Raw genomic sequence first — 13,684 nt, forward strand, 5'->3', positions numbered from 1 at the left:
CCTCTTGGAAGGAAAAACACCAACTAACATTTTTGTTTGTGCTCATAAACACACACACCACACCACTCCACAAAGTTTGTACTTTCTCCCTTGTCTACAACAGCACAGAAAAATCACTCTACCATGATACTTAAGCCCTTTCAAGAAGTTACTGCATAAAAAATGGAAAGTAATATATTTCCATGAGTTTCAAGTTTAAATCTCTGCAAAAGGTTGAAATAGGAAGTGTGTCTGTCCACCTGGTTATTTGCTAGCCTCTAGATTGCCTATCACAACTGTGCCCCTGCTTACCATGATTGGCTTTCCTGAAATCATAGAAAACATTGCTTTAAATGATTTCAGAATGGCTGCTACATTGTTTTATTCTACGTGTCAATGCAACAGGTTTTTGAAACTATAGAAAACAATGTTTCCATACTTTCAAGATGGTCTCTTGTGACATTATGCTACATTGTCACGTTTGTTGCTGGCGCATCGTAGCGGCCTTCTTAAAAGCATGAAAACATGGGGGGTTCTTCCTCAGATGGCCGCAGTGTACATTTCTCATGTTGCACCACGCAAAGTGACATCCATCTTGGAACTATAGCGGGCCTGTCACCACTATTGGCTTTGCCAATGCTTGCACAATTTAAAAGCACATGGCCTTGGTCAATCCAAATGCTGCGGCCGGCGTGGAGTTTGGCGGCAGGATAGGATGGGAAGCCGATGTAAACAGTGTGGAGAAGCAACAGATGAACTCGGGTGGATGCAACGTTTACATAGCGCAGCGGCATGGATTTGAGGTGTGAAGCAGCAAACGAGAGACAGAGAGCAAGGAAATACATGCGCTCCCATGGAGCGCTGAAAGAAAAAGAACCCAGTAGTTTCCTGAATGTAAGCAGCATCAGCAGTGGAAGGATACAAGCAAGCCAGTGAGAAACCTGGTAGACCCGAAACGCTCCTGGGTCAGGACAAACACAAGAATAGGAAGAAAAGCCATTGAATCAATGTGCAAGGATCTGTGCTAGACAGTAAAGTAATCCAGTCATGAGCCACGGCCTGACCGTACGCTCACTCTTTATACTGTACTCTAGGCGGTGTGTCTTTGCCAGCAAACAGCTAAAACTGTCTTTTAGACAAGACATAAAAACAAATTGAATGGAGCCAGATAGAAACTTGAAAGAGCCAAACCCCAGCAATACTCAGTTAAAATAGTAAGTATTTCTCCAGTTGTTCCACGACACTCCACATTGTCATTTGAAGCCTGTTATTTTTCCTTTACTGATTGTTAGGATTCCTTGCCAAGCGTTGTGTCCTGGTCAAATGTTTCCGGAGAGTAATATTTTTTATTTTTCAAATGGGCCCGATTTATATTTTGTCGGAGAGGGATCTCAGTCGCACCTTCCACAGAGTACCTCCCCACCAGAACTGTGTTCCACCTGACCGACTTTGATGTGGCAGACCTTAAGTTTGGCCACGATGGTAATTACTATGTCATCCCCCATGGCCAAACGTCTCCAATGACCAGTGCTACATTTGAGCCAGTGGTTTTGGTGCTTGTCACCGGCACTTAATTGTCAACACTGGCACTTTTGGCAATCTTCCACATGGTGGCTCTGGCTATCTAATTTAGGAATGAATAGAGCAGCAGATGTTTAATTCAATATAAAATAAAAATGACTAACACCTCCTGCCCAAGCCATCCTTATAACTTTGGGGGCTTGTAATAGTCTGAAGTGTCATACTTGCAGAAGTGTGATGGTTTGTAGCTGTATTGGTAGTGTCATTGGCAGCAATGTTGGGGCAGTGGGTGCTGCAAACTGCATAGACGGCCTGACAAGGGCCTTGGCACGTATTATTATTATTATTATTATTATTATTATTCTTTACAAATTAAGCACTGCCGATGGCCCGAATGAGTAAGGGCCATTGGAAAATTGGCTATATGTCTGCCTGCCCAATTTGGATGGGCGGAAATATAGCTGTTTTTTTTTGTTGTTCTTCACTGCCAGGCAAGGCCTGGTGGGGGCGGACAGTAAAAAGAAATAATGATCTCTCGCTGCGGTAGAGTACTCCCATGGTAAAGGGCACATTATGCCTTTTATTTTCAAAAAGAAAATTCCCAAACAGGATTTTCTTTTTGAAAATAAAAAGAGACAACTGCTTGGTGCAAGGGTCTGTCATGTTGACGGAGCCCTGCACCAGACTGCGAAATGCAATGACAGGAACTGTCGTGACAGTAGTTCCTGACAGTGCTTTCTAATTGACCGCTGGTGTTAATTTATAAATCTGGCGGGTGACATCTCTGTCAGGACGATGGAGTAATTTACTCTGTCTCCTTGGGGAGAAACAGGCCTTCTGTCAGGATCAAAATCAGGCCCTTGGTGTCTTCAAGTGACTGCTTGCCCATTTAGTGATTTTTATTTTTTTATTCTTTTTTTAAATTGAAATTACCTCTATTCTACAAAGTTTCCATCTAGATGCAGAGTAGGTAGTATCATGAGATCAAGGCAGTCCGGTGCTCTACAGTGACCTCCTACCTCAAGATCTCCTCACACCCTAGATTCCCAACCCCAGAGACACATCCCTGAGTGTCAGTGTTAATTTTCTCTCCTACCTATCCGGCATTTCCTTTGAGACTTTTACTAGTCATTACTTTTACAGTATTCCATAACAATCTGACCAGAGGGGCAACTTCAGTATCCCCATGGCTACGACAGAAGTTAAGTCTTCAGTAATTTTTGAGACAATTCATCATCGTCCAGCATGTAATCCTCATTTTCCTATTAATTTGAGGAACCATTGGCCATTTAAGACTTCAGTCACCACCATACTTACTGCACCTTGCTTAGGGAAAAATGCTTATCTCTTTTAAATCTTTGTGACTATTTCCATGAGTAAGGGTTTCTGCGAAGGTATTGAAATGTGTTTCCCAGGGTAAGAAGACCGTTTCCTAACATGAAAACTTTGCCTTATCCTCTCAAATGTGTTAAGACCCTTCCCAAAGAATTATTCACTACTCAGGATTAGCAACATCTGGACAGTGCATACTATTCTATATAATTCCATTGAGTGCCATATGTTATCAGAAATCCAATAAACACCTTCCACAGAAGTAGCTGGCTCATTTCATAATGGGATAGAGTGCCACAGCAGCCTTTATAGAAAGAGGGGGTACCTTAAATCTGCCAAAGCGGATATGTGGCAGCCAATCCATAAAATGGTGTAGACACTGCTTTTTTGATTCAAACGTCAAGGTGGATAGCTAAGTTGGGTCAGGCCCATCTAAGTAAACTATTTGGTTAATTGCCATTTATCTTTAGAATTCTTTTTCTTGACGACTGGTTCCCACCTTCTTTCTAGGAGTGAGGAGGGCGGATGGGTGAGCATAAAGTTGCTATTCTGTTCAGTGTTTATGATTATTAGTGACAATGCCATGATTGAGATGGTAAATGTATTTGTAATTCTGGTTGTCCATCATGAGACTCTTCAATGATGTCCTTAAGACACTTTGACCCTTATGTTGGTGGCTTCAGTGACGGGGTAACAATTTAATTCTAAATATCCCACTGAACTGTTTTGGGTGCTAGCTATCTGGCTCCAATTCCTTCCATTTATTTCAATATTTAAATAGCATACCAAAGGCTATGGCAGCCTTGCCTTTCTTCAGATTACCAACTAATTAATATTTACTTATTTTTGTTAATAAGTTAGTTAATGTTCGCTCCAGATATTTTTAAGCTATTTTAAAAGCAACTATCTCTCTGTTAAAGTATTTGGTTATCCAGCACCTGCATTGTAACTAATGGATGACTAGGGTGGTAGTTATGTAACTTTCCCTTTAATTTCCCTTGAATTAGTGATATTCTACAGCCCGTGCAACATATTGTTCCACTTCTTCAATGTCTTTCCTCCTTGCAAACTCTTTGTGGAGCTGTGTTGGACTTGGCCCTTTTTGAAGGGTCATCCCTGAAACTTTTTGCCTTCCTCCTATATTTTTTCTGACCTGTTGTTGGCATTTTTATGACTCTGGGCAATTTACCACTGCTGATCAGTGCTAAAGTGCATATGCTCTCCCTATTGTAAATGTATGTATTCATTGGTGATTCCATGATTGACTGTTTGGTTTACTTGTCAGACCCTAGTACAGTGCACTGAGTGTGCCCAAGACGTGTAATCCAAATGCTGCTAGTGGGCTTGCAGCACTGGTTGTGCCACCCACAGAAGCAGCCTTGTAAAATGTGTCTAAGGTCTGCCATTGCAGAGCCTGCGTGCAGTCTGGTACTGTCATGCTGACTGGGCAAGTGCACCCACTTGCCAGTCCCTAAACCTTCCCTCGACTTCATATTAGTGACCCCTATGGTAGGCCCACGGGCAGGGTGCATTGTAAGTACAAGGTAGGACAAGCCCTGATGTGTGTGTCATGTCCTAATAGTGAATTACAGCCATTTTCGTTTTTCACTATTGCAAGGCTACCTGTTCTCCATAGGCCAGAATGGGCTGTTAGAATTATTACACTTTATAATCCGAGCAGACTCGGAGAACATGGTAGAAATTCGGATTTAGTATGCCTGGACTCAGAATAATAAAATACATCTTTTAGTAAAGTTTATTTTAATATTCTGTGTTTGCAAATAGCACTTTTAGAAAGTAGGTATTTGCTTGCCTAACCATTTGAGCCCGCCTCTGCTAGGTTCTGTATTCCTTGTCTGGGTTTGTGTGTGACAGGACTGGGGAATTCCAGGAGACAGGCTGGGGCAGCCCGGTGGTGAATAGGGAGATCTGCAACCAGATGGGAGGGAGGAGTTGCACCTGGGACCTGAATAGGGCTGGACCGTCCCTGGACCGTCCCTCTACAATGCTCCGCCCCCTGTGGTGTGTCTGATGTCTCTGCCCTGCGCACTGAAAGAAGAGAAGGAAGACTGTCAACAAAGTGCTCCTGGACTGTACTTGCCTTCGACAATGCTGGCTCCACCTCCTGTGGGGCGTCTGATGTGCCTGCCCTGTGCTGTGAAAGGGAAGGAGAAGTCTGGTAAACAGAGTGCTTCAGAACTGGCTTGAACTGGGCACAGGCCCCTCTCCCCTCAGAGAACAAAGGATTTTGGGGTATAAGTATTGGGACCCTGATCCCATGAAATTAGATCACTCCTGGAACTGACAAGACAAAACCTCTGCTGAGGAGATGGAACCTGAAGAAACTGAGGAGAGACTATTCCCAAGCTGAAGTGCTGCTTGAGGGATTGGCCTGCAGTGGTTGCCTGACTGCCAAAGAGAGGAGAAAGGACTTTGTGGACTTTACCTTTAATTTTCAACTTTTGCAAAGATCTCCAAGGGCTTGGACGAGAGCTTGCCCCCTGACCGAAGTCCCAGGACCAGTGGACTTCACCAGCCTTTGTGAATTGCTGCTGTTCCAGTGGCTACAGAGTCAGGGAGCTGTGACCGACTCTCACGACCAGCCTGGTGTCCTATAGGCACCGCATTGAGCAACGTCCGCCTCTAGCAACGCAAGCTCTGCGCTCACCAACTCAGTCTCAATGCCGTCAACGAGCCATAGCCTGCACCGCGACTGGAAGGACACCGCAACGTGCAACGCCTCGCTACACCAAATCGAACTGGTCTGACCGACGCGGTCACTGCTGCTGATTTCAAGTCCTGTGACCGCCCCGGAGTTGGGCACAGCCTCGCACGCTTTGCGACACACCGCCCGACTTCGCACCGCTGTCCGGACTAATCGACGCCAGCTCCCGAACTCCAGCTCGTTCGCCGCACCAAAAAGCTGGAAGCACCACAACGAGCAACGTCTGCCTCGAACAACGCAAGCTCTGAGCTCACCGACTCCGTCAACGAGCCGTAGCCTGCAGCGCAACTGGAAGGACACCGTGACCTGCAACGCTTTCTTTTTCTACACCGCGACGAACCCCGGAACCGGCTCACACATCCGTGCCGGCCGCTCCTAGGAAAAGGTACTGTGACTGAGTCTGTCGACATTTGAGTGGGCCCAGACCGCCGAGGTCCGCTGGATTTGTTAGACTCTGTGTTTTTTTCAGCAACGCTGTAGCCGGACAAGGCTACCGACTCGCACAGAACCTTGAACTAAGCTTTTTAAATCTGAACTCTTGAAATTTGATAGTACTGTGGATTCTTTTTATCGTTTATTGGTCTTGTGGTAACTCTATATAAAGTATAACTAATTTTTTATATAAAACCTGTGTGGTGTCCATTTGTAAGGTTGTCACTGGGTTACTGTATGTGGTCACAAATGCTTAACTTACATCGCCTCTGAAATAAGCCTTGACTGCTCACATCCGAAAGAGACACGTTAGTGATAGATTCCTTACCTTAGAATATCCCCAGGCGTCAGACTGGATCCGGAAAGTTTTGCGTAGCAGTACTCTTGCGCGTCGGTAGACGTCGTCTGCGGCTCCGTGTCAGTCGTCGGCGTCGTGGGCGCCGTGATGACGTCGTCGGAGTACTTAGACGCCACCTCCGCGTGCTGACGTCAGTTCTTCTTTTTTCCGCGCCAGCCAGCGCAGATCTGGAAAGAGCAGTTCCCTAGTCACTTTTTGACTAAACTTTTGTGATCTCTTTTGATCCATTTCGAAGTCTTTACGACTCTGACGGTGCCGTTAGGGATGCCCGGATTCAAGCATTGCGACGAGTGCGACCGTACCATGTCGGTCACGGATCCCCACCGCCTGTGCCTGATGTGTTTGGGCGTCGACCATGACGACGAGGCCTGCTCCGACTGTCGGGCCCTTTCGAGGAAGGCCAGGCGGGAGCGGTCCCGCAGGCGACTCGAAATCCGCAGGTCGGCCCGCGCCGAGTGAGGTCCCGGTCCCGGTCCCACGGGAGGTCGAGGGACAGGTCGCGGGGACGGAGCCGTCACAGCTCCGGGAGTCGGCGCCACTCCTCCGGGTCCAAGTCGTCAGGTAAGAAGCACAAGAAGTCGAAGAGACATCATCGCTCTTCCGATGCGGCCGGGGGTTCGGGTGACACCTCCCACGCGGCTCCTCGGTAGTCGCGGGCACCGCGTTCGGCCCCATACCCCCCGGTCCCTGGGCTGAGCGCGACGCCGGAGGAGATCGAGCGTTTCCTCATGGCCATGAGGTCCCTTTCTCCTCCGACGGATTCCACGGCGCCTTCGGGCCCAGTGAACCCGTCTGGGGGCCCTAGTGGGTCGGGGGCTACGACCCCGACGCCGTCGGGTGCTTCGGCCTCGACGCCGCCGGCGCCTTCGGGCCCGGCGCCGCAGGGCTCCACGATCCCGACACCGCCGGTGCCCTCGGGCCCGGCGCCGTAGGATGCAGCGCCCCCGGTGTCGTCGGTGCCTTCGGGCCCGGCGCCGCAGGGTGCCGCTGGACCCTCGTCGGGCGATGGACAGTCCCCCGTGGACCTTACGACCCCCCCGGGGTCGGTCCGTATGGTGTCGCCTCTGGCGTCGTCCTCGGGCGGCGCCGGCCCCGATACCTCCTCTCACTGTGTTCCAACGTCGGGTCGACGTCTACCGACGCCGCTCTCGACACCGTGCGGAGAATTTCAATTCTATGAACCCGCCTCCTTTGCTTATGACCCTGAATCTCAGGAGATGGGGGACGAGGAGAATTGGGAGGGGTCTGAGGACCCTCTGACAAGGGAATGTCGGTCTAACATGGACTGGACAGGAGACCTTGGGGAGGCCAGTGGCCTGGACACCTCTCCAGACACTGGATTCGTCTCTCCTCCGACCGTGGCTTCGGAGGAGGGCGCTACATATAGTGTGGTGTTGATGAGGGCTGCTAAGGCCTTGGGCCTTGAGCTCCCCGTCGCGGCCGTGAGGACTAACCTCCTCACTGAGGCCCTTAAGCCGCAGTCATGCTCCATGGAGCCTCTACTGCCGTTTAATGAGGCCTTGACGGACGTTCTTTTGGGCACTTGGTCCAGGCCCGCTACAGGTTCGCCTGTAGATAGGAACGTGGCCAGACGCCACCGCCCGGCCCCGGGCGACCCATGTTTCCTGTCCACCCACCCCACCCCGAGAGTCTGGTTATCCAGGCCTCTAACTCCCAGACCGCCTTCCCGACGGCTCCTCCCGATCGGGAATCCAAGAGGTACGAGGCCTATGGCAAAAAGGTGTTCTCGTCCCTTAGCTTGGGACTGCGGTCTTCCAACACCGCATGCCTCTTGGGCCGTTACACCCACTCTCTGTGGGAAACGGTGGCGGAAGTGCTGCCAGAGTGTCCGTTGGAGGTACGGGCCAAACTCGGCCAAGCCCTTCTGGAGGGCCGGGACGCAGCGAAGTATAATATCAGGTGCGGACTGGATACTACTGACTCGCTGGGCAGAGCGATGGCTACGACGGTGGCGATACGACGCCACGCCTGGCTGAGATCCGCCAACTTCTCGGCAGACGTCCAAAATACACTCATGGACATGCCGTTCGATGGCCGTCGCCTCTTTGACGACAAGGCAGATCACGCGCTTGAGCGCTTTAAGGACTCCAGGGCTACGGCCAAGTCCTTGGGCCTCTCGGCCCCGCGCCAGCAAATGAGTGCCTTTCGCCCCTTTCGTGGCCAGGGAAGGGGCGCCCCCACACGTGCCGCCAGCATATCGCGGCAAACTGTCGTCCAGCGCGGCGGCGGCCGTGGAAACCGCCGTGGAGGTGGTCGGGGAAACAGGCGGAGCCAGTCCACACCTGCCCCCGCAGCATCCGCCTCTAAACCCTCCTAGTCTGTGCTTTTCGGCCCATGTGACGCCAGTGGGAGGCAGGGTTCGCCATCACCACTCTCACTGGCGCACAGTCACTTCGGACAGGTGGGTGCTGCAGATCGTCCGAAGGGGCTACTCCCTCCCCTTCGAGACAACCCCTCAAGCCATGCCACCGCAACACCACCGCGTATCGGGGGATCACTTGCGGCTCCTGCAGGAGGAAGTTTCGGCCCTCTTGGCCAAGGGGGCCATCGAGCGCGTTCCTGGGCCAGAAGTAGGACGTGGTTGCTACTCCCACTACTTCCTGGTACCCAAGAAGGGCAAAGGGGGCCTACGCCCTATCTTGGATCTGAGGAACGTCAACGGCTTCCTCCGGAAGGAGAAGTTCAAAATGCTGACACTGGCTCAGGTCTTGACTGCCCTAGACCCAGGAGACTGGATGGTAGCGTTGGACTTGCAGGATGCGTATTTCCACATCCCCGTCCTGCCGGCCCACCGGCGTTGCCTGCGGTTCACGGTAGGCCTCGAGCACTTTCAGTTCACCGTGCTCCCCTTCGGCCTTACCAGCGCCCCACGGGTGTTCACGAAGGTGATGGCGGTGGTCGCAGCTCACCTGCGCAGGTTAGGGGTTTCAGTCTTCCCCTACCTAGACGACTGGTTGTTGAAGGCGGGCTCGCCCCAGGCAGTCGTCAACCACCTCCAGACTACGGCGGATCTCCTGCACAGGCTGGGATTTTCCATCAACGTGCCGAAGTCACACCTGTGCCCCTCTCAGAAGCTCCTTTTCATCGGAGCGGTTCTCGACTCGGCGCAGTTTCGGGTTTACCCACCCGAACAGCGGGTCCGGGATATACAGGCCCTGATTCCGATCTTCGGGCCGTTATCCCGGGTTTCGGTCAGGTTGACGCTGCGGCTTCTGGGGCTGATGGCCTCCTGCATCCTTCTGGTGCATCACGCACGGTGGCGGATGCGGGCTCTGCAGTGGGACCTGAAGTTTCAGTGGGCCCAGCACCGGGGCAACCTGTCCGACCATGTCCTGATCTCGGAGGGCACTGCGAGACAGCTGCAGTGGTGGCTCACGGACCGCGATTGGGTCAACGGCAGATCCCTCTCCCTACCCCAACCGGAGCACGTAGTTGTGACGGACGCGTCCCTCCAGGGCTGGGGAGGCCACTTGGGAGAGGCGGAGATCAGAGGACTCTGGTCTCCGGCAGAGTCCCGGCTCCATATCAATCTGTTGGAGCTGCGGGCGATTCGTCTGGCACTGAAAGCATTCCTCCCGTCTGTCCGAGGAGTGCAGTGCAGGTGTTCACGGACAACACCACCGCCATGTGGTACTGCAACAAACAGGGCGGGGTGGGGTCGTGGACCCTATGCCAGGAGGCTCTGCGCCTTTGGCAATGGATGGAACATCAGGGCGTGACTCTGGTGGTTCAACACCTGGCAGGTTCTCTGAACACCAGGGCGGACGAACTCAGCCGGCGGTGCTCGATGGATCACGAATGGCGTCTGAACTCGGACGTGGCGCAAGGCCTCTTTCTGCGATGGGGAGAGCCTTGGTTAGATCTATTCGCCACCGAAGAGAACGCGCAATGTCATCAGTTCTGCGCGTTGGAATTTCCAAGGCGGCACTCGCTCGGAGACGCTTTTCGTCGCGAGTGGAGCTGCGGTCTGTTGTACGCCTTTCCGCCTATACCTCTTCTGCCCAGAGTGCTGAATAAGATCAAGCGCGACCGGGCACAAGTCATCCTTGTGGCTCCGGACTGGGCACGAAGGTACTGGTATCCCGAGCTACTCAGTATGTCAGTCGATCCCCCGGTTCGTCTGCCTCTTCAGGAGGACCTTCTGTCGCAGCAGCAGGGGACGGTCCTCCACCCGAACCTGTCCAGTCTCCACCTCCATGCATGGAGATTGAGCGGCGACAGTTGAGGCCATTTGACTTGCCTCCTGAAGTTTGCAACATCATTCTGGCAGCCAGGCGTCCCTCCACAAAGACGGTATACGCCTGCAGGTAGAACAGATTTGTGGCATGGTGCACAGCAAAGGCTGTGGATCCCCTCAATGCCCCTCTCTCTGAGGTTCTTCTCTTCCTTCTTTCTCTTGCCCAGCAGGGCTCTGCTCTGGGCACTATCAAGGGCTATCTTTCGTCTCTTTCAGCCTTTCTGAGGCTGCCTGACCAACCTTCTTTGTTCAAGTCCCCTATCGTACATCGATTCCTGAAGGGCATCACTCATACTTTTCCTCCTGTTCCCTTCGTGATGCCTCAGTGGGACTTGAACCTGGTTCTTACATTTCTGATGTGCGCTCCCTTTGAGCCACTTCACAACTGTCCACTTCGCCTTCTTTCTTTGAAGACTGCCTTCCTGGTAGCCATCACCTCTGCCAGGAGAGTGAGTGAGCTCCAGGACCTTTCTTGTAAGCCTCCTTTCCTTTCAGTCCATCCGGACAAGGTTGTTTTGAGGACTAGGCCCTCCTTCTTGCCAAAGGTGGTCACGGCCTTCCACATTGGGCAGTCCATCACATTGCCCACCTTCTTTCCGCCTCCGCACCCCTCGAGAGAGGAGGAGAGGCTCCACCGTCTGGACCCAAAACGTGCGCTCTCGTTCTATCTGGATCGCACACGCCAGTTCCGCGTGGATGATCAACTCTTTGTTGGGTACGCGGGCGCTAAGAAAGGGAAAGCGGTGCACAAGAGAACCATCTCCCGATGGATTATCATGTGCATTCAGGCGTGTTACTCCTTGGCTAAGAAGGAACCACCTGTTGGGCTGCGGGCTCATTCCACTCGAGCCACGGCCACTACAACTGCCTTGGGCCGAGGTGTGCCCTTGCAGGACATTTGCCAGGCAGCTACGTGGGCCTCGTTGCACACGTTTGCTAGGCACTACTGCCTGGATAGTCAAGTCCGGAGAGACGGCTACTTTGGCCGCTCCGTTCTCCAGGACTTTCTGGTGTAAATATTGGTTCGCAGACCCACCACCTTGGGGATGGTATTGCTGGGGTATCTATTCTAAGGTAAGGAATCTATCACTAACGTGTCTCTTTCAGATGCACAAGTTACTACTTGTGTAACGATATATCTGTAAGAGACATTAGTTAGTGATAGATTCCTTACCGACCCACCCATCCTCCCCGTTCTGCGAACCGATATCTAGGGTTAAGGTCACCCCCTTTCAGGGCCCTAGTTTCTTGGCACCAGTGTCGGTTTTTGTCATGGCTCTGCGCTTCTGGTGCGGAAAAGCTGTGGCTAAGAACTGACGTCAGCACGCGGAGGCGGCGTCTAAGTACTCCGACGACGTCATCACGGCACCCACGACGCCGACGACGGACGCGGAGCCGCAGACGACGCCTACCGACGCGCAAGGGTACTGCTACGCAAAACTTTCCGGATCCAGTCTGACGCCTGGGGATATTCTAAGGTAAGGAATCTATCACTAACTAATGTCTCTTACAGATATATAGTTACACAAGTAGTAACTTGTGCGTCACGCCGCCTAGAGGGTGAGCAGGGGTTATTTTAAGAGGGTAAATTCCCTTGCCCTGACTAGGTGAGAGGGTTCCTGCTAGTCACATGTACCTACCTGTGCCAACCAGAGACCCCCAATTCTATAAAGCTGCTTTTATTTTTAAAAGATTTGTTCCTGTCAGGTTTGTTTTGCAACAAAAGATAACATTCTGTAACTGTTCTTCTACTGTAGTGTGGTCTATCCTTTGAAGCTCTCATTATAAGCATCACATAACTTAATTATAATTTAAGAACATCGGAATTTTATTATAATGAAAATTCACAACCGGAAACTGAGTGGTTAACTCTAACTTCTTTTTGCGAAAGTCAGTTTTATTGTGAAACTTTATTTTTGCCTTGAAATTTATTTCATGTAGTACAGTATTCATCAGAAATAGCACGATTGTTTTTTGATAAAATTTATCAAGTACGGGACTGCCAATTGACAACAGTTCATTTTGTTTAGCACGTGTTGTATAAAAAGTAATAAATACTATGGTTTAAAATTTTTTTTAAATAAAGAACCACTTTTCCTCGAATCACATCATACAGGACTTTATCAGTAAAGTGCTTATTGTTAGCCAGTTATTCAGTTAAAAACTTTTTGCTATTAGTTTAAAATGTGTCAGGCACCAGAACTATACATGTGCATTCCTACCACTTGGTCAAGTTTTTGAAAGACCTCACACTGTGTACTTTTTAATTCTGCATTGTAATATAATGACGTAAAATTCTACAGCTCTCTTCTTCCACATTCATTCAGGTTCCTGCTTAAAATATTAGTGTTTTTGCAGTTTGTTTTAATCTGTATGTACTACATGCAGCATGGTATCTACCCAAATGCACTTGGTTCTCGTTTTACTGTACACATATGTTTTTGTGGAAGTATGTTTCCTTTTTTTCTGTAGGAAAACACTTGCGATTTTTTTTTTTTTTACAGCATTTTCTTATACTCATCATTACTTATTTATAGGTTTATTGACTTCAGCCTTGTGTTATCCTGCAGATTTTGGTCATGGTGGTGTCAAGCTTGGAATAGCAGCTGGAAGACTTCAGTCAGGTGTGAATAGTTTGCAAGGCTTCAAAGAAGACAAAAGGAACAAAGTTACTCCAGGTATAGATTCACAATGACCTTGCAGACCTCCAGAATATAGTGTCCCCTTTACAAAACAGCCTTTGAACAATAGATTTGACATATATTTCAAACACCCTTTTTCCCTTTGTTTCTTTTACCCACTGATGCTGCAGAGAATGAAAGTTAACACTTCTCAATTTCGCTTAAGATGTGACTTTTCTTGTTTGTCTATCAAGAGTTCACTAAGTGCCATTTGCAAACAATAGATTCTGTGTTTTGTACAGGCAATTTACAATATGTCAATAAGTGGAATACCCACATTTTCTGCATGTGTGCTGCAGACTATCAATCTAAAGGTTTAACTGTTTCTGCAGACAATTGGTTTGAAAATGGTAAAACTGGTTAGAGTAAAAAACCAAAAAAGCCATGATGGAGAGACT

At 50.1% G+C, this 13,684-nt stretch overlaps 1 protein-coding gene across 1 annotated transcript in view; it reads left to right on the forward strand.

Moving 5' to 3' along the window:
* The window catches only part of BRD7 (bromodomain containing 7), a 266,204-nt gene that overhangs the window by 177,104 nt on the left and 75,416 nt on the right, over positions 1–13,684 (forward strand). The window contains exon 10 of the mRNA XM_086947699.1: positions 13,176–13,283. Coding sequence (XP_086803825.1) covers positions 13,176–13,283 — 108 coding nt within the window. The remainder of the gene's footprint in view (positions 1–13,175; positions 13,284–13,684) is intronic.

Source organism: Lissotriton vulgaris, chromosome 12 (genome assembly GCF_964263255.1).
Source record: "Lissotriton vulgaris chromosome 12, aLisVul1.2, whole genome shotgun sequence".
Lineage (NCBI taxonomy): Eukaryota > Metazoa > Chordata > Amphibia > Caudata > Salamandridae > Lissotriton > Lissotriton vulgaris.